This window comes from Strongylocentrotus purpuratus, unplaced genomic scaffold, assembly GCF_000002235.5.
Source record: "Strongylocentrotus purpuratus isolate Spur 01 unplaced genomic scaffold, Spur_5.0 spur5_scaffold_5, whole genome shotgun sequence".
Classification (NCBI taxonomy): domain Eukaryota; kingdom Metazoa; phylum Echinodermata; class Echinoidea; order Camarodonta; family Strongylocentrotidae; genus Strongylocentrotus; species Strongylocentrotus purpuratus.
Window position 1 is genome coordinate 25393701 of NW_022145611.1, and position 19366 is coordinate 25413066.

General features: G+C 37.6%; 1 protein-coding gene across 1 annotated transcript; it reads right to left on the minus strand.

The window, feature by feature from the left end:
* Positions 1-413: 413 nt before the first annotated feature.
* Positions 414-19178, minus strand: LOC581041 (solute carrier organic anion transporter family member 1A4). The gene is made up of 13 exons (XM_781065.5): positions 18824-19178; positions 11889-12778; positions 10734-10985; positions 9893-10087; positions 8001-8171; positions 7165-7554; positions 5911-6075; positions 5313-5526; positions 4593-4785; positions 3896-4098; positions 3235-3299; positions 2325-2539; positions 414-1386 (listed from the first exon to the last, which is right to left on the minus strand). The coding sequence occupies exons 2-13, from the start codon at positions 12022-12024 to the stop codon at positions 1300-1302; spliced, it is 2286 nt and encodes a 761-aa protein (XP_786158.4). The 5' UTR covers positions 12025-12778; positions 18824-19178; the 3' UTR covers positions 414-1299.
* Positions 19179-19366: the final 188 nt, after the last annotated feature.

Genomic DNA, 19366 nt, shown 5'->3' on the forward strand with positions numbered 1-19366 from the left:
TTTTAGAAATTACTATACGAGAGTACTATTTGGGGGGACTATTTGGGAGTTGGAAAAAAAAAGGTGATTTTTTTTGTTGTTGTTTGTTCTTGTTTTTTGAATTGATTTTTTTTCCTTTTTTAAAAAATATTTTAAATATTTTTAGATAAAAATTAACGTTTTTTTTGTTCTAAATTTGTTTTTCTTCCCAAAAATTTTTTTTGTTTGTTTTGTTAATAAAATAAATTTTTGATGCAGGATATAAAAAAAATATATCATGCCTTCTATTCGAGGTACTGGTTAAAACTATGGGCCTCAGTGACTCCAAAAGTACCATTTGCTTCGGCGCTGCGCCTTTCAGCAAATAGTACTATTGGAGTCACCTCTCGCGCATAATTTTAACCAGAACCTCTCAAGTGCATATTTGTATATTATTTTAATTATTATCATATCATTATTATCATCTGAATTATCAGCCTAATCAACAATGGCAGTAGTGTAGTATAGTACATGTAGAAGTAGGCCTAGTAGTACACTGTACTGTCAGGTATCATTTTGATCCTTATTATCCTGATTATTTTTTTGCAATACGTCTAGAGGATAAACTCATGGCAATTCATAATTTGTCACGAATCATTGTCTTTAAGCTTACCATTATATGCATCTGGCTCGAATGTTGCTTAGGTATTTGGTACTGGATGAAAATGGTAAAAATTAACTTGTGTCCTATTCATTATAGTCTTATTCATTTGCATTATGTTTTATTCATTCAAGTTCTAATGTTTCTGACTGTTTTAAAGATAATATCTTTTTTGTCGATCATATTTCTATGTAGCTTAATATATCATGGTAATTTTGAGAGGAAAGCACTCAAAGCAACGATTTCCGAATTTCTGACAATCGTTCGCCTTTGCTGCTCTTCAATATGAAGCATAAAGCTAATACTGGATGCATGCTCACGAAAGTTCTGTAATCATTATTCATGCATGCACCTGTCATACATTGATGAACATAGGTGGGCGTAATCCTTTCAAGAGGGCAAACAAAGAATCACCTCCATGACTTTAGCTGTGATTATTCCAAAAGGCACAAAGTGGGATGTATCTATGTTTAAAAGATCTGTGGATATTAGGGGTCATCTGAACCTTGTGGTAACTACGAACTAGTCTATTGTCTGTGAGCTAGCTAGACTCTTCGCGAAGTCAGCTGCATGGTCGGGCGCTCGTGTTCACTTAAGCTCATGCATGAATAATAATGAACGAATCTTGGAGCCCATGTCAACCGAGTGTTCCTTTTATATAATGGCGAAAGCGGCGGATTTCAGACCGTTGTATATTTCCATTCCATCTCGTCTTTGTCTTGCGATGTCGAACCTTGTGTTGGCAAAGGATGCATCTTTACAAATCCCTGGACGGAAAAGTGAAAGATAAAAATATAGACGTGGTAGAGTTCGAACTGGAATCATGAAATCAAGGACACTGAATTCAAAAGGAAAGTATAGTTTCTTCCACCATTATAATATCCATGCATTATGATATTGTGTTAACAAATTCAATAATTCTCTAGAAAGTATGAAGATATCATCAGACTCTAAAACAAAACATCATACATGATTTGTGATAATAATATAAAAATTGCTTAACCATATAGCACCTAAAAGTCACTTTCGCATGAAAAATAGAAGTATTATTCCAATACATGGTAATTGACCTCGAGTGTCATATTGTGCAGAAGGAAGACAGAGAGGTGCAAACTTTCCTAAAAACCGATATTGTCAAAATCTTTCGATTTAAAGGGATAGTTGAGTTTTGTTGCAGAGGGCGCTACACTAAATCTTTTTGGGTGAGATAATGAAAAACTGAGGGTCAAATTTAATAGAACATACAACTTAATTGACAAAATCATGTTTGTTTGATCAAAATCGGTTCAGAGACGTCTGAAATATCCGTAAATATAATTAGTTCTAATATTTGTGGTGCCCCACAACTATTCGATGATTTGAATCAGCCGTTGAAAAAAAAACGAGATGCGCCTTATACGTTTTTATTCCAGCCAATGCCGATGTTGGCTTTTTCGTGTTGGCTATAATACGCACAACCATCCGGCAAGTGTATCGTTATTATTAATTAATTAAGGGTCATCGTATTTTTTTAAAGTGGAGCTGAATCCGTATGATCGTATTGGCTAAATTTCACACATTTTGGGGTGACATAGCAATTTTAGGTCCTAAAAGAGCACTAGAAATGTCATAATGAGAATAAGAGCAATAATCATGTGTTTTGAAGGCATTTGCGGGTCTGAAACAAGAACTCAACTATGCCTTTAATCAATATAAACAACTTTACCTCTTCTTCCTTTTTCTGTTTGCGAACAGAGAGGAAAGCTACAACAAAGAAACTAAAGGCTAGAACTCTGCCGCATGATGAAAAGAGTGTGAAGACCAGTCTGAAAGCTTTGATGTCATAAACTAGGCAGTTTCCAGTCTTTCCGCAGGATTCTTGAAACAAGAGACATGTCTTTTCGATGATTGCTCCAAAATAAACCGGTCCGGGTATAAAGGCTGCAAACAAATTATGATAATAATGAAGATAGTAATCATACTTGTGCATACCGCTCAGACTAATGCCTCTGTACATGGTCTTTATGTGCTTTAAAAAAGTTATTACCCGACATCAATATCGGTGAATTGCAAGGGATAAGTCATATCAAATGCACATAATTCTGGGTCGAAAGAGGCAAATGTTTATTAGACGGTCCCATCAACTTCTGAACACTGTACCACATTGCCTATCGGTTCAAATTTCATTGGTCAGATGAGATGTGACAAAGACTCAAATGTCCCATTGGACCGACTGAATATAGGATATTCCCAACATAATAAGTAATTATCACGAATAACATGATTATCATCATGGATTTTGGTAACGTGGATATGTTTCAAGAGTTTACTCTCAAAATTATATGCCAAGTCCGGGTTAAGTTACCGTCATCATGAGATGGCGCTGTGTTTTTCCTCAGCGTGTTTGAGAACAATTTTGTGTTTAGGTTTTTTTTAAATTCTGTGCTAGTAGTGTCGATCAACTGTACTATTTCGTTTCATAGCCATCATTCCTTCACTAAAAGCGTACTCATCATGATTAGCATTGGAATTCAGTATGAGATTGATTGTGAGTATATCATCATGTGTCTAAAAATGCTTACAAATAACGTGGATGAAATGCTATCGGTTAAATTCAGTCATTAACATTTTCTTACCGAGAAGTTTCATCAGAACGTTACTAAATCCAAGGGCTGTAGACCGGTCCTCTTCTCGATGTGATCTAAAGAACAGAATACAGAATACAGTTAGAGAGCAGGGAGAGTGTCTTTGGTTTCATAAATTTCCAGGAAAGCACAAATATAAGATGACACGGTTCGGTAGGAGGCTCTCCTCATTGGTTGATGGTATATAACATAACTATACACAAATATACATAAATATACATAATTACCTAATATATATTATGTCCTAGGGTAGTGGGTAGTTAATAGGGCCATTTTCCTGGGTGGTAGAATATTAAAAAATAACCGATTTCATCGTTTTGAATGGTAAAAATACACTAAGACATAGTGGCGTGGCTACAGGGGGCACGTCATATCCCGTCCTAATTGAGTGGTGAATAAATAAAAGAAAACGTGAGAAAAAAGAAAAAGGAAAAGGAAGGGGGGGGGGGTGTGCGTTAAAAGCAGACGTCAAGACCACCTCAATCATAGCCTCCCCAATCAGTATAGTTTGTATTCGCATTTTATTTTCCGAGTAAAACCCTGCCCCCCCCCCCCTCCTTCGTTCCAATTCCCCCTCAATGGATGGACTCACAATTTTCCGCTGTTAAAATACGATATGAAATCTCGTGTTTGTAGACTTTTGTCAAGTTACCGAAATTGAAGCATAAACGCTGGGTTGTAGACGGTGGATCCAAGTAGGGACCCGAAAAGCATCATTCCAAGAAAATAATAGAGTTTATCGCAAGACCATGGGCATTCTGCGGGATAAGCGAACCCGCTACTCAGCTCCTCTATCCCAACGATCACCGTAGAGTTAGATTTCATCTCAGGGATGCAGCTACACTCCACGAAGATCTGTATGGTTGATATGAAAATCAGTGATGACACTTTGAATTTCATTATCAAAGACACAGACACTTTTTATCGTTTGGGAGACCAATGATGTTGCCACTATATCCTTTAGATTAAGCTATGTGGCTGTCGTCTCCATTAAATTTCTAGTCTGCGATATTCGAAACCAAGATAAGCGATTGAGGAAAATGTTAAAGCTACATTTTATCTTCAAAATGTAACAATCTTTTTATTAAAATGCCTTTATCCCCCCCCCCCCCCGTAGTCATTGGGCGTCTAAAGACCCTAGCCCTTGTCTAATATACCTATGTTTGCCTAGATTATTGAATGCCTTTAAGTTGAAAGAACATTGATATTGTCCAATACTGAACATGAAATCTGACTTGCCAACTTGTCGGCAAATTTTCTTTTAATTGACCCTGTTATACATGTTCCAGGAAATTTGCTTTTATAGTAAAAAAAAAAAAAAAAATACATTTCAGGATTGTTGTAATTACCGTTGAATTAACACCATCCACATCAACCATCACAACATCCCTGCAGCCTGCGTGACACGCCGTGGCGTACGTCAACCCGTCCGATCCACACACAGGCACAAAATCTGGGGAGCAGTTACATTCCACATTACAGCTCGCAGTGAGGTCGTCTGAATACTCAACGTTAGTTGGTAGCGTGGCAAATGGCAGAGGACTGTTGACAGAATAAGGAGAAAACAAAATGATGAGTTATGAATTGTGATGATTCGTTTTTCTAATTCATTGATTACAGAGTCTATACGTCAAATAACTTTTGAGTTTTTTTGAAGCAGGCGAGGAATGTGAACATTTTGAATTGTCCAAATACCTTATCAAAATCCTCTATTAAAAAAAAGAACTAGAAAGAAATTGAAAGAAGAAATGGTGGTTTCAAATACAATGTATCCATAAACGTTTGGGAGGAACTGAGCTGTGTCGCCCCTGAAAGGGCACATTCTTTTCATGTTTGTTGCCGAGTCATTAACCCATCTCCCTGAACATATTTAAATAACAACAAGCAATGAATCTCCCCTCAACACCATAGACCAGAATGCATGAAAGATTTCATAGCTACGCTAGCTGTATAGTCCAGGTGCAAAGTATCCATATTATTTATTACCTTTAATCGTTGTTAAGTAGCAATATTACCCCAAAAGGTAAATGTGGTATATGAAAACAAATGAAATAGCTAAATCCACTTACCTAACTCCGCTGGGGTCGGTGTGGTAAGGAACCACAAGACCGGCATTACTTGGGTTGTCACACCCTAGCCAATAGAGCAGCGGTGAGAGAATGACAAGTACTGTGTATATCATGAGGATCATCTTAGCACAACCCTTACTGTCTAATTTGAATTTCCGAACGATAAGACTTGCGAAGAGGTTACCAAAGATGGGCCCAGGGAGCATCATCATACCTAGGAAGGGGGAAATAGAAAAGGCTGTTTTATGAAAAACTATCTCAAAGAGATATCTTGGACGTTATAGTCACATTATTTGGAGAGTAGTACGGGTCTAAGTGAAGTGAGCTCGCATATTTTAATGATTCATTTGTTATTCACTGATATTATGATACCCAGACTATATCCTTTTCGGTGTCGTTGAATCTTCGTAAATTGTCTCTTTACGAAACTAAGAATTCCAACAAAATATCAAGTCAGTGTCAACGATGGTTCACAACGCCTTTTTTTTTCTTAGACAGATCATTTGTTTTTAAATAAAAGAATATTCAATAATAGACGATTACTTTTACCCCCAATATGATCTATTGCTTTTCCAGAGAATTGATTTCATTTTCTTACCAAACAACATAGACGACTTGGCTGGTGGGAGTCGGAACTGGGTATACATGAACTTTGGCCCAAAGATAAACCATCCCACGTGCCCGCTTATCTCAGAAGCTGTCGCAAGGAACACAGACATTGCTGTAACGTTGGTGATGATTCTTTTGAGGGTTTGGAAGAAGTCTGTAAAGATAGAAACATTAGAAATAGTAATGCGATTTTGGATGTTATAAATGTAGTTTCAGAGTTATTATTCTCATGCAGTGGGTTAGGTATACAACTGGATGGAAGAACAGCTTGGCAAAAACCAATTTGCAAGGACTAATGGGAGAAGAAAGAGGGGCAGACCAACTAGGACGTAGAATAATAACATTAAGCACTCGACGAAAATGTCATTAAGCAGTTAACTTCCAAACCTGAAGACAGAAAGTTATTTAGAGCCTGTATCTCACGGTCTATTTCATTGTCGCTTCTTCAAGCCTCCAAGCTATAGGACATAGATAAATAGATAATTTTTTTGGACAACTATAATAAAGTATAAGCAAAAGAAGTGTCACGTAAATAAGAAACTTCATGCTCAGCTTTGAATAACATGTTGAGACCCAATCTTTGGCTCAAAGTAGACTTGAAGAGTTTCCTCATATCATTATGGTTTAAAACTGGTGATGAGCGAGTAAGCACGTACCATCAAATTGTATTAAGCTCTACTTCTTTACTTCAAGAGTTAATAATGAATAACTAATTGCAATATGAAATTTCAAACGATGGCATTCAGATATATTTTCGATAGTCTAAAAATTTAATTGACATTGACATTTCTGATGATCGAGGATAGTCACACCGCTGAACTTTGCTAATTTCGATAACCCTCATGCAGTGATGAAATATAGGTTATTGTCCTTTGATGATAATTATCGTCATCGTTTTTATGGTATATTTAAGAGACTTTTTATGTAAATGTTATTATCTTTGAGAATAACCTTGATAGGCCATTGGCCTCTGTTTTTCCCACTACATTATGATTTAAATTGAAGATGTTTCATTTTAACGTTTGTTATTGTATATATGCATATACATTGTACTTGTTTTTTTTTTTAATAAATCAGATGTGGAAATAAAACCTAAACTTGAACTTGATCTTCTTCATTTGTGTATCACACTATTTGGAATATCGTTTCCATGTAAAACATCAAATAAAAGAGAAATCCTTAAATAAAAATTAAATTAGCTACGTTTGCAGAGGTTTAAGAGAATTCCTATGGTGAATTGTACCTGAAATAAAACTGCTTAGGCCTAATTGATTCGGCCGAATCTCTTTTTTCGTTGAATACATCGTATGGCTGTCGTCATCCCCTTCTCCCTTTCTATTTTGTTCAGTTGATTTCACTTCACTGCTTCGATCAGCGGCATCATCAGGGACTTCATTCCTGACCTGTCTCCGCATGGTCTTCGGGAAGAAGAAGAAGGGGATGCTGACGATGAGGAGCATGCCGCCGTTAATGAGGAAGCCCAGCCACCAGGCCCCGATGTAGTACGGGTGACCCTGAGGGACCGCAGGTGGAGGAACCGAAGGGTCATAGAAGAAGGTTGGGCGAGACAGGCAGGTGGTTGCCAACATGAAACCCGTCGTAGGTCCTAACGCAAACGTGCTGAAGATGATGCCTGCATAACATAGAGGAAAAGGTATGTTTGATTACCAGATAACAGCGAGTCTCGGGCAAGTACAATCCTGACTACGACCCTGGATAAATATCTCCTAGAATATATAATTTTAGATAAACCTCTAGTAGAAATAAGACTAAAAGCGTCGGACAACACCAGCCTATATAAGACAGTTAATCAACCTTACGCTGTTGTCCGAGTGGCCCTTTATCGGACACTTGAACAGGGGAAGGATGAACATGAAAACTTCCTTCAATGCTTTCAAACTAATTACTTTCAGTGGATTATTACAAAATATTATGAACTTCATCATCAAAATGCAGAGTCATCACAGATAATTGTGTACATGTACGTCTGTCGTTACTCATATCCTATTACATAATCCTATACTAAGAATCATTGTACGAAAAAGTGCATTACTCTACATGATCAGATAAGCTTCTCACCAACAAATATCGTTGTATTCCGTTTGTTCTTCACATTGTCATCTAGGTATGTGATACAGAGAGGTTGTGCGCAGCTTCCAAATCCGCAGAGAATTTGCCCGAAGAGTATCCAACCGACTTGCCAGATCAAAGACCCTGATGTAGACTTCTCAGTAGCATCACACTGCTCGGCTATACGAACGTGTAACAGAATAATGATAGATGCCATAAAATAATTTAAAAGAAACATGCAGGAGCAGATCCAAGATTTCAAAGGGGGTGGGGAATAATTACGAAAATTACTAAATGGGCGTTTTTTGTTTGTTGCTGTATACTTGAGGTATCCCATATGATTTTCAAAGGGGAGGGGATGGAGGCAAGTTGCCCCCTCCTCCATAAATCTGCCACTGACTCATGTATAAACGGAAAATATGTTCAATTACATCATAAATCAATTTCTTCTTTTTTTTCACTTCAATCGCAATGTAAATAAAAAATAAATTGTAGAAGCAAAATCACTATATTTTTTACATTTCTTTACGGTGTACAGGAAACATACATTTTGTTTGATATTTATTTGACAAAAGCAGATGTTCAGAAACATTCTTCCCCCTTTCCTAGCTGGGAAGGATTCCAACTCCCTTCCCCATTTTCTGTTCTTGATTATACACCACTGAATTTTTTACTTTTAGACAATGACATGTAATTTTGTCTTTGTATGTCTGTCTGTCTGTTCTTATTGAAAGGTAGTCTCAAAAGAAAGTATCATTTGACGGAAGGGTTCAGAACTTAGTGGAGATTTTCAACAAGTTGATTTTCTATGTTTTCAATTATTGGTCTGGTATAGCAATAAAAACCCGATTATGGAGCGTGTAATGTCGCCTTAATTTTAAAACTTATTTCTAGGGTGTTTAACACAATTCAAATACACCTAATCAATGAACGTAGAAAAATTCATTGTTCTTATTTACATCCATCTGCAAGAAACATTGTATAATTATGTTGTTTGTTTTATCATCCCTACTACTTTCAAACCATATTTCTCTATATATTCTGTTTCATCTTGAACCCTGGACTTCGAGAAGTAGATAGGTAAACAACATTTCAGGTTGTTACTAGATCGTATCACCTACTTGAAAATAGATTATTAAAATATTTGTCAATTTAGCATCCGTGTCATCGGGAGCATCAATTTATAGAGCGTGTAGGATGTTATCATTTTTTTTTTTAATGGAAATATTTCAATCTTGTTTTGCTTTCATTTTTTTCAAACGAGTGACATCACCAACTTGATATTGAAATTATGCCAACAGCAGAGAGACATGCAAAAAGTTTTCTTTTCGCTTGGGCTGCGTTAAACCAAATTTTCTTACTCATTGATACAGGTCGTTAAAGTCGCATAATGCAAGATGATTCATTCATGTGCCGATTTCCCGAACATTATTTGAAATGTACAGTGATCAAGGAAGTCAGTGTGGGGAAGAACAGAATAATACAAAAATTAGTGGGAAATATATTGATTCATGAATGTTATTAAAAGCTATAAAAGCAGTCACGCTTTGATTACTACCACTGACACAACTTGTACCACAATCACTACCCCTCTCTCCCATCGTCCAGAGAGGCATACAGTAGGTACTATTCTCATTGGTCCGATTAAACATAAACCTAACTCAAAGCCAGGAATTATAAGGATGCAAAGGACTAACCGGACTTAAGGATGAAAACATGTATTTGTTCAAGTCCCTTCGGTTCTATGAAAATCTTATACCTAACCTTATACGATGTCGGCCATGTCCTACTAACTGAATTATTATGATCGTGATTATTGCTTATATATCTCTCTGATGTCACAAAAAGTACATACATCGAATGGAACTTACTAAAAAAAACACATCCCCATTGATACTTACGTGGTTGGGATGGACCAAGTGAATCTTCTGGATAACACATATCCTGGATAGCCCAATCTCCACCACCTGTCGAAGTGGTACCGTTCGAACCCCCCAATCCAGACATCTTCTGCATCATGGCAACCGGTGGGTCGAAGAAGAAATGAGGTAGAGCGCAAAGAATTGTTCCAAGACCTGATATGGCAAACGCCGTACCTACAGAGGAGTGATTACATGATGAATATATATTTAGGTCATTGCTACTATGATCGATTTCATAAATTTGTCAGAGTCGGAGCCGAGATGGATGCACTCTGCGGCACAGATTGCTTTTTTTCTATGTATATATTCCATCATAGCTCTACATGCATGCTTTTTTTCTTCTTAGATTGAAGGATGGGGTTACGTGATGTTTCCCCCATAAAGTTATGAGGGCGTCAGCCGCTGTTTGGGATGAGGGCAGCTTCAATCAGATACATGATAACCTAGGCATATGACACAATTTGGTCATTGTTCCTATGTAAACATTGGTCCTTTTTTAAAAAATAATTGTACGCTACCGCATATTCTTAATATCACCTAACCAAAACAAAAAAGCCGATTCATCAGGAGTTAACATTAATTCCAAATCACGTAAAGACCTCTTTCATTGATATGGCAGTATTGTTGTCTTTTGATCCACACACACAAAAATTAAGACCGATTCGCGTTTCTGATGTACTTGAATTTACAAAAAACTATCATTCAATCATTTTGCACGAAATCATTAGTAATCTTTACAAATATCTTTAGAGAAAACAAAAGATCTTATAACTCTTCATTCATCAATCTTTTTACAATAAGGAAGACTCCTACAACTTGCCGGCGATTCTGGGACGATGCCGTGAGTGACCGAAGTGGGTGACGAAGAGGATGGCGAGCATTCCAGCGACATCGTTGATAATGGTGATTGCTCCAGACTGGGAGCTCTTGAGCTGAAAGCGTTGCTCAATGGTGCTGAGAGAGGCACTTACATAGCCACCGATAGATGAGATATACACGACGTTAGCAATGCAAGTCATGGTCACGTAGACCCAGGGATTGAAGAACGGGTGAGGTTCTATGATTATTTCATCTGTAGATATACATGTCAGAAATAGCATCATTATTTCATTTTTCTTCTCTAAATAATTAGTTCAAGTTCATTCTAAAGAATGGATGGGGTAATATGACGGTTTCATCAGTAGGAATGTTCCAAAAACAACAATTTAAAATTATTTATCACATAATTACTTCAAGTTCAATTTCAAGTCAAAGGTTATAGTAAAGGGGGAACACTGTCATATCAAGTTAAAGGTTCGATGCTTTCATACAAGAGGTCGTACAGGTTCGATCCTTGCTCTGTGTTTACACCCTTAGACAATATTTTACCCCTATTTTCCCCTCTCAACCCAGGTGTATAAAACGAGTGCCTTGTAATGATGGGGAAATAATAATTGCAGGGCCCTCAGGAAGAACAGTATTGATACTGACGAGGCTATCTCGGGTAAACAAAATTATACTAGTAGATATACACATTACATTTGAATTACGATCTTTCTTATTTAGTTTTCTGTCAGAAAACTTATCTGCAATTTTGTCCAAGAGCTGCCAGTCCCGTTAACATTCGAATCAAGAAAAATTAATTTTTTAACTGTTGATGACATGTTTAGAACAAGAACGTACATAATTGTAATTGTCATTTTCACTGCAAAATGAAAAGAGAAGAATAATTTATACCATCAAAAATTATCATCCTTTGGCTATCGAAGGGGGAATCGCCCAAATGATATGTTCCGAACAAGTTACGCTTTCGTTTTTTTTCCTCTTAAAATTCAAAATGGATTCATGAATGATATTATAAAGTTTTCATACCGTAGAATACTTTATCAAGATGAAAAACGATGGAAAAAGTAACTGTAACTAAATCTTTTAATTTGGGTTACAGAATAAGAGAATTATGATACAAAACTGTACATGATATAGATTCATACATTACCTTCTTCATTTCCATCTGTCACGTCGTTTTTTGATTTAACAGGAGATCCATTTGGAGTATGTCCTCGTTTTTTCTCCAAAGACAGAGTGTACTCGTCTAATTCCTGCATTGATCGCCATCTATCATCCAACGCCATCTTGAAATGGTCCTGTTTAACGGGGATTCCTTTCCACCTTGGGATCTCTTCTTTAGGGGTAGGAACTGTCTTTGGTGAATATACACGTACTTATATCGTTGTTCAGGACTTACGAATAATTGAGCAGTTCCAATTCCATGAAAATGCACGAATGAAATGTATAAATCCACAGGTATGTAGGATAGGCGAACCTAAAGCCAAAAGCTGTTGAAACTCAACATCAACACAAGAAGAATATTAGGAAGGCGTGTTTTAAACTTCCAGAATGACACTTCTGCGACATATACCAATGTAGTAATTCTTCGCAAGGTATACCTCCAGCTTAATCCACTATATGATTCGATGAGAAGTGTATTGATCGGTTGTGATTGAGGATACTATAGTCTCCACAGTATACTGCTCAAAGACCATGGTCATCTATCTCCTGAAATCTTTCTTCAAAATGTATCCGTGCAATTAACTCACAATAGTTGGTCCATCGATTTTTCATCCAATTCATGGTAAAACAATCCGAAATTATAAGGCGCAACTTCGTCGTTCTTGCTTGGGTGAATATTCATGACATGTAGGTTAACAAGAAAGTATGTATCCCATAGACGCACTAAGCAGTGTGAGTCGTTAGTTGTTTGTCATGTATATGGTTAACAAAGCAACGCCGTAGGTATGTCAATAGTTGAGAAGCTAGATGAAGCCTTGTAATCATGTCTGAAGCCCAGTCCGAAGCATTATTCCCGCATGACGTACAGAAGCCAAGCTAAGCATGAAAAAAGAAGTAGAAACAAATATCACAAGCAATTACTTCAAAATTCTTTTTCTTCTCTTTCCTTTCATCTTACATACCAAATACTGACAGTCTGATTTGAGATGTAACTATTTGTATTCCAATTACCCAGCTACTAGTTAGGAGCGACATCTGCTAGACCTGGACACGTGCGAATAATTTTACCATATGGAAACCATGGTTAAACTACCGAGATGACTTTGTTTATATATTAATAATTTGGATTGGACCTTGGACCTTATCAACACCCAAGAGTTGATAAGGTTTTGGAGGCAACCGATGAAATGAAACATTAAAGGTGTGGAGATTTATGATGAACCGGGACTATTTTGGCGAAGTTTTCATGCTTTGTTTCAATGATCGATGAAGAATATCATTGATCCCAAACTGTTCAATAAATAACAACGAAGAGTGATTGATAGATATATTAATGTGAAGTTTTTATTTTCCTGTCTATACTAAATTTAAGAAAGATGAGGGGGGCATCATTTGTATAGGATGCTCTTAAACTTTCCGGCGTGTCCATTTATTCCAAATATTTATTACAATTATCATTGAATTGTGTCCACCGACTGTAATACTACTCTTATAAATAAAAATAAATAATTTAATATTTCTTTCGATATCGACTCTTAAAAGTTTTATATTCTATATGGGTCCGTTTTTGTTAATATACACTAGGATATAATAGTTCAAATTATTTTGCATACATGAATCATAATGATTATCATCATACTATTCGGAGAATTATACCACGTTGAGTACTATACCCCGCGACAACGGTCCCAGACACCTATTCCAGTTGATAGGATAACAGCCCGGGCACAATAATCCAAAAGACAACTAACTATATGGGACAATTACCTTGGCACAATCGTATCCAAGGACAACCTTTCTCCCGGATAGATACTTCAATAGGGGGAAGAATATAGACATGTGTTGAATCATCATTCATTTGTTGTTTTCTGATAAAGACATAGTTTACCGAGAAACATTTTCCTACTTCTAGCGGTTAATTGTCACGTAATTACAACTCATATTTTTTTTGTCAAGTCATCGACAACGATCATAGAAATCATTGTCATTGAAAGATATCTTCATGGCACAGTAGTAAACTCAGCTCATGGTGTAGTGTGTCCTTGCTTTCTCCCTTCCAAACAAAATATACTTCCTTTTATTTGCACAAGAGCTCGTACCTGCCCACGAAAAGGCCGAAGTCCATGCAGTAGCACCCATCGTCATGAATTTATTGATTGAGCCGTTGGTTAAATATTTTGCACTCATATTGCTTATTTTGACAACGAAACTAAGTGACAAGCTGGTCAAGGCAGTGGCGGATCCAGGGCGGGGGCCCGGGGGGCCCGGCCCCCCCCCCTTGAGAAAAAAATCATGCAAAATCACGCGATTTTTACCTTTTTTTTGGGGGGGGGGTTGGGGCTCAAGGGGGGGGGGGGGGTGCAAATTTTAAAATTTTTGAGGACAAAAAAAAAAATTGTGCTCTCTACCCCCCCAAATGAGATAAGATATTTGTTCGTCTTTCTTTCAATTGTCATATAGAGCATAATATTAGATCATTACACATTTACAATGCAAACAAAATTTTGGCAATGATAAAAAACTACCTAAGAATACATTAAGAAAAAGGTGGTATAAGAAACAAGAAGTGTACAACAAACAACGGGTGAGACTAGACTAGACAAGACGGGAGATAAGAGAGAAAAATATGAGAAATAATAAAAGACAACACCTCATCGACAATAGGCACAGCACACAACGGGCACAAGACAACAGGGGAGGGAATAAAAGGCTGACAATCTGCTAATATTTAGTCAGACACGTAATATAAAGAAGAAGAAATTTTCCAACGTCGTCGACTCCACAATATATAGAATTTCCTTTTTTAATGTAGATGTAAACATACTGTTAATAAATTTGATCGAGTCTTTGGAAAACATCTATTCAGAAATATTCGAACAAACAATATCGGCTTGATGTTTGAGTTCAGTAATATGCGAGTAAATAAATCGACTTTTTAAATTTCTACAAAAACCGTCTTGCAGAGCTCATGTGTTCGATATGTAGCAAGCTACTCATAACAGAACTCTCTTGTTCCTAATAATACATGCTGACTCTCCTTTATACAATTCAGTTATTCCATCTTGTTTCATTCAAGAATGGGGTGACAAAATGTTTAACCTTTAAGAATCTTACATATAATTTACTGCAATTTAAATATACGAAATCCAAGTTTTAAGAATTTAGAGATTCTATAATGGAGTCGAACAGTAATAAGATGTCACCAGACCACGAACAAACATTACTTACCATAACTTCAACCTATTAAAACAAACAGATAAAGTACAAGGGTTTGCGCGTGATTACTTAAAAATTTGGTGGTTAAATATTGACATCAGCTATAAACCATGACATCATGTTGTGAAAGACGGGTGTACATTCGGGAGTATATTAGTAGGAAAAATATCTTAAGGGGAAATTAATGTCTTACGAGTTAAATCGGCACTTTAGTAATTACTTTATTTCTGTATTATTGATTTTTGATTATTAGTTAATCATATAAAGTTAGGAATACTACAGCTATAAATCATACTCTGGTGAGAAGTTTCGTTCTGCTAGTACATGCATAATTATGTTGTCTGTTTTCTGAATGTAATTTGTTAATGTTCAGAATCGGCATTGTCATCGACATGATGAAAGATTATTGCAATGCATGATCATTTCAAGATATTTTAATGTACAGATTTACATACAATTTTTAAAAGAAACCAAAAACAATGGCGATAGCAACAACAATAACATCAACAACAAAACAAAAACAAAACCACAGAACCTGTGATCATTGGTCGTCACTAATGTGTGCGGATGTGGTGGCTATAGCGCACCTAACCCTCATTGGTTCTTTTAATGCACAGTTCACACCGACGCCGAATGTCGCGCTTTAAATCGGCGATCAATTCGGCGTCATTTTTGTTTACTTTTCAAAAAATCTCACGATCTCCTCAAATATGTAATGCTCTGACATCTTAACAAAGCGTGTCAATTGGTGACAGAGCGTACAAAGTGGGGTCACCGCTTTGAACCAAGCTCTGTTAAACTCTGTTAAGCTTTCCTACGCTTTGAGCAAAACTTTTGTGACGCTTTGATAAGCTTTAATACGCTCTCCCCGCTTTACGCAATTCGTGACAGATCGCCTCAAATTTTTAAACAGTTTAACAAATTTTGGCGCTCTTGCCGAATGTCCCGAATTGCTCAAAGCTTTCTCACGCTGTATTACGGTCTTTACCAAGGGTGTCGATTTGTATCCGTGGTTGGGGGGGATGATAGGTGCCAAAACATTTTCGGCAATGGATCAAAGCAACCAAGAGGTAGAAGCGTGTGGCAGGTTGCACCCCATCCCTAAGCGTGTTGCACGCTCCCTAGGGGGTTGGTGCAGGGAGGGAGGAGTTTCCCCCCTCCCCCGAGAAGCGCGGAAGCTTTGACGTTTCATTAAATTATTAGAGAAAGAAGATGATTCGTTGGAACGTTCTCGACTCTAAATCCTTGTTTGAATAAAATTCCCCCTCCTCCGCGCGTAGCGCGGAAGCTCTGACGTTTCATTAGATTATTAAAGAAAGAAGACGATTCGATGAACCATTCTCTTGTCTGAATTCAGTCCCCCCCCCCTCCCGCGCAAAGCGCGGAAGCTTTGACGTTTCATTAGATTATTAGAGAAAGAAGACGATTCGTTGGAACGTTCTCGACTCTAAATCCTTGTTTGAATCAAGTTCCCCTTCCTCTGATGTTTCATTAGATTATTAAAGAAAGAAGACGACTCGATGTACCATTCTCGACTCTTAATCCATGTTGCTTAAATCAAGTTCCCCTTCCTCCGCGCATAGCGCGGATGCTCTGACGTTTCATTAGATAATCAAAGAAAGAAGACGATACGATGTACCATTATCGACTCTTAATCCTTAATGTTTAAATCAAGTTCCCCTTCCTCCGCGTGTAGCGCGGAAGCTCTGATGTTTCATAAGATTATTAGAGAAAGAAGACTATTCGTTGTATCGTGTACTTGTCTGAATTCAGTTTTCCCCCCTCCCTATCCGCGCGAAGCGCGGAAGCCTTGACGGTTCAATAAATTATTACTCTTAATCCTTGTCTGAATTCATTTTCGCCCATCCCGCGCGAAGCGCGGAAGTTCTCACGTTTCATTAAATCATTAGAGAAAGAAGACGATTCGTTGTATCGTGTCCTTGTCTGAGTGCAATCCCCACCCCCGGCCCTCCCGCGCAAAGCGCGAAGGCTTTGAGGTTTCATTTAATTATTACTCTTAATCCTTGTCTGAATTCATTTTCGCCCATTCCTGCGCGGAGCGCGGAAGCTTCCACATTTCATTACATTATTAGATAAAGAAGACGGTTCGTTGTATCGTGTCCTTGTCTTTATTCAGTTTCCCCCCCTACCGAGCGAAGCGCGGAAGCTTTGACGGTTCGATAAATTATTACTCTTAATCCTTGTCTGAATTCATTTTCGCCCATCCCGCGCGAAGCGCGGAAGTTCTCACGTTTCATTAAATCATTAGAGAAAGAAGACGATTCGTTGTATCGTGTCCTTGTCTGAGTGCAATCCCCACCCCCGGCCCTCCCGCGCAAAGCGCGAAGGCTTTGAGGTTTCATTTAATTATTACTCTTAATCCTTGTCTGAATTCATTTTCGCCCATTCCTGCGCGGAGCGCGGAAGCTTCCACATTTCATTACATTATTAGATAAAGAAGACGGTTCGTTGTATCGTGTCCTTGTCTTTATTCAGTTTCCCCCCCTACCGAGCGAAGCGCGGAAGCTTTGACGGTTCAATAAATTATTACTCTTAATCCTTGTCTATATTCATTTTCGCCCATCCCGCGCGAAGCGCGGAAGCTTTCACATTTCATTAAATTATTAGAGAAGGAAGACGATTCGTTGTATCGTGTCCTTGTTTGAATCCAGTTTCCCCCCATATACGCTTGTCTCATTTATTTCGTATATATGTATATATTATGCAAATGAGATAGCAAAATGTGTATATTGATGGTCATCTTGCGAGTAATAACCATTAACTACTCTCATCGGGCTCTTATCATTAATTTTTCTCTTTATTTTTTATTATTTTTTTATGGTGAATTATTGGGGGGATGATTGTACAGGCCATCCCCCCCACCTGAAATATTGGGGGGGATATATCCCCCCCATCCCCCCCGGATCGACACCCATGGTCTTTACGCTTTAATTAAGCTTTGTTACGCTTTGCCGCCGCTTTGCTCGCCGATTTAATTCGCCATCAATTCGGCGTTGGTGTGAACTTAGCATAACCGTTGACTACAGAATTCTGTCATTGCCATAGTCTTAATACACGGGCCATCAGGTTCCAGTAGGCAATGGGCTAATGTACTCTCCTTGTTTGATTTCGACAGTGATCTAGAGTGCAATGTCACGGCTCTGGTCACAATAATTGACAGTTCAAAGACAGTCCAGTTCGTTCATTTCCGGACATAAATGTGCTTCGTGCGGTTTCAGATCGAATCAAATAGATTCAATAATTTGCAAGTGTGTTACTTTTCAGATATTTGTATATTTATACTAAACATAATGTACTTATAAAACGTTTATAAAAAACACCGTACAACAATTAATCTTCATTCTTGTAACCTATTTCTGTTCCAAGCGCGTCCTGTAAGTTTACATGATCTTGTATACATGAACATTTAAACGCTTTTACTGCTATATAATTAATGACGCCTGAATAAAATTCCCTTTCGAATAAATACACTATAAATAACCTTAGAAAAATGAAATTGTCATCTGAGTAAAAAGTATAATTAAGGTACGGTCACTTCGATAAAATGAGACGTAATCAAATCATAGTTGTCTATATAGTGATGTCAGTGTAAATATGAGAATCTTTAAAAAAAAAATACTCCTATATGTGATGGATATAGTATAAATCGACTTCGAATCAAAGTAACAATTTAGTTATACTTACAAGAAAGATCTACCCATGTGTACTTCGTAATTTGTACAGACTGTCGAAACACTCACGCGGTCACGTCCATTCAGAACTATATGCCTCCGTGAATGTGCACTTCATACGCTTATTTAAATACCGTCTTTTTCAATTTTGCCCATGTATGTTTAATGCATTTGCATACATGTCCAAACTTTTCAACATCATCATCACGTGATCACACTTGAAACTACCCGGAAAGGGTGCAGGGTGCCATTGGTTTGGTTCCCACTCTGTAAGTATTTTTAAGGAGGGACAAGAGGGGTAATTTGCCAGTCCTGATATAATTTCCATCAAGAAAAGAAAACTGCAGGCTACCTTTTAATATACGCAAGTAGTTATAACTCAATGAGTGCACTATTGCACACGGATACGAATAATCGACACATTTTCAAAAGACTCACTCCTCTTTCACAAATTCATTATGGGCGATAAGCCCCCCCCCCCCTCCCCCCTCCCCCGTGCGCAAACCAGTGTTTAACAAAAATGGTAAGTTACTACTAGACTACATGCATGTATCAC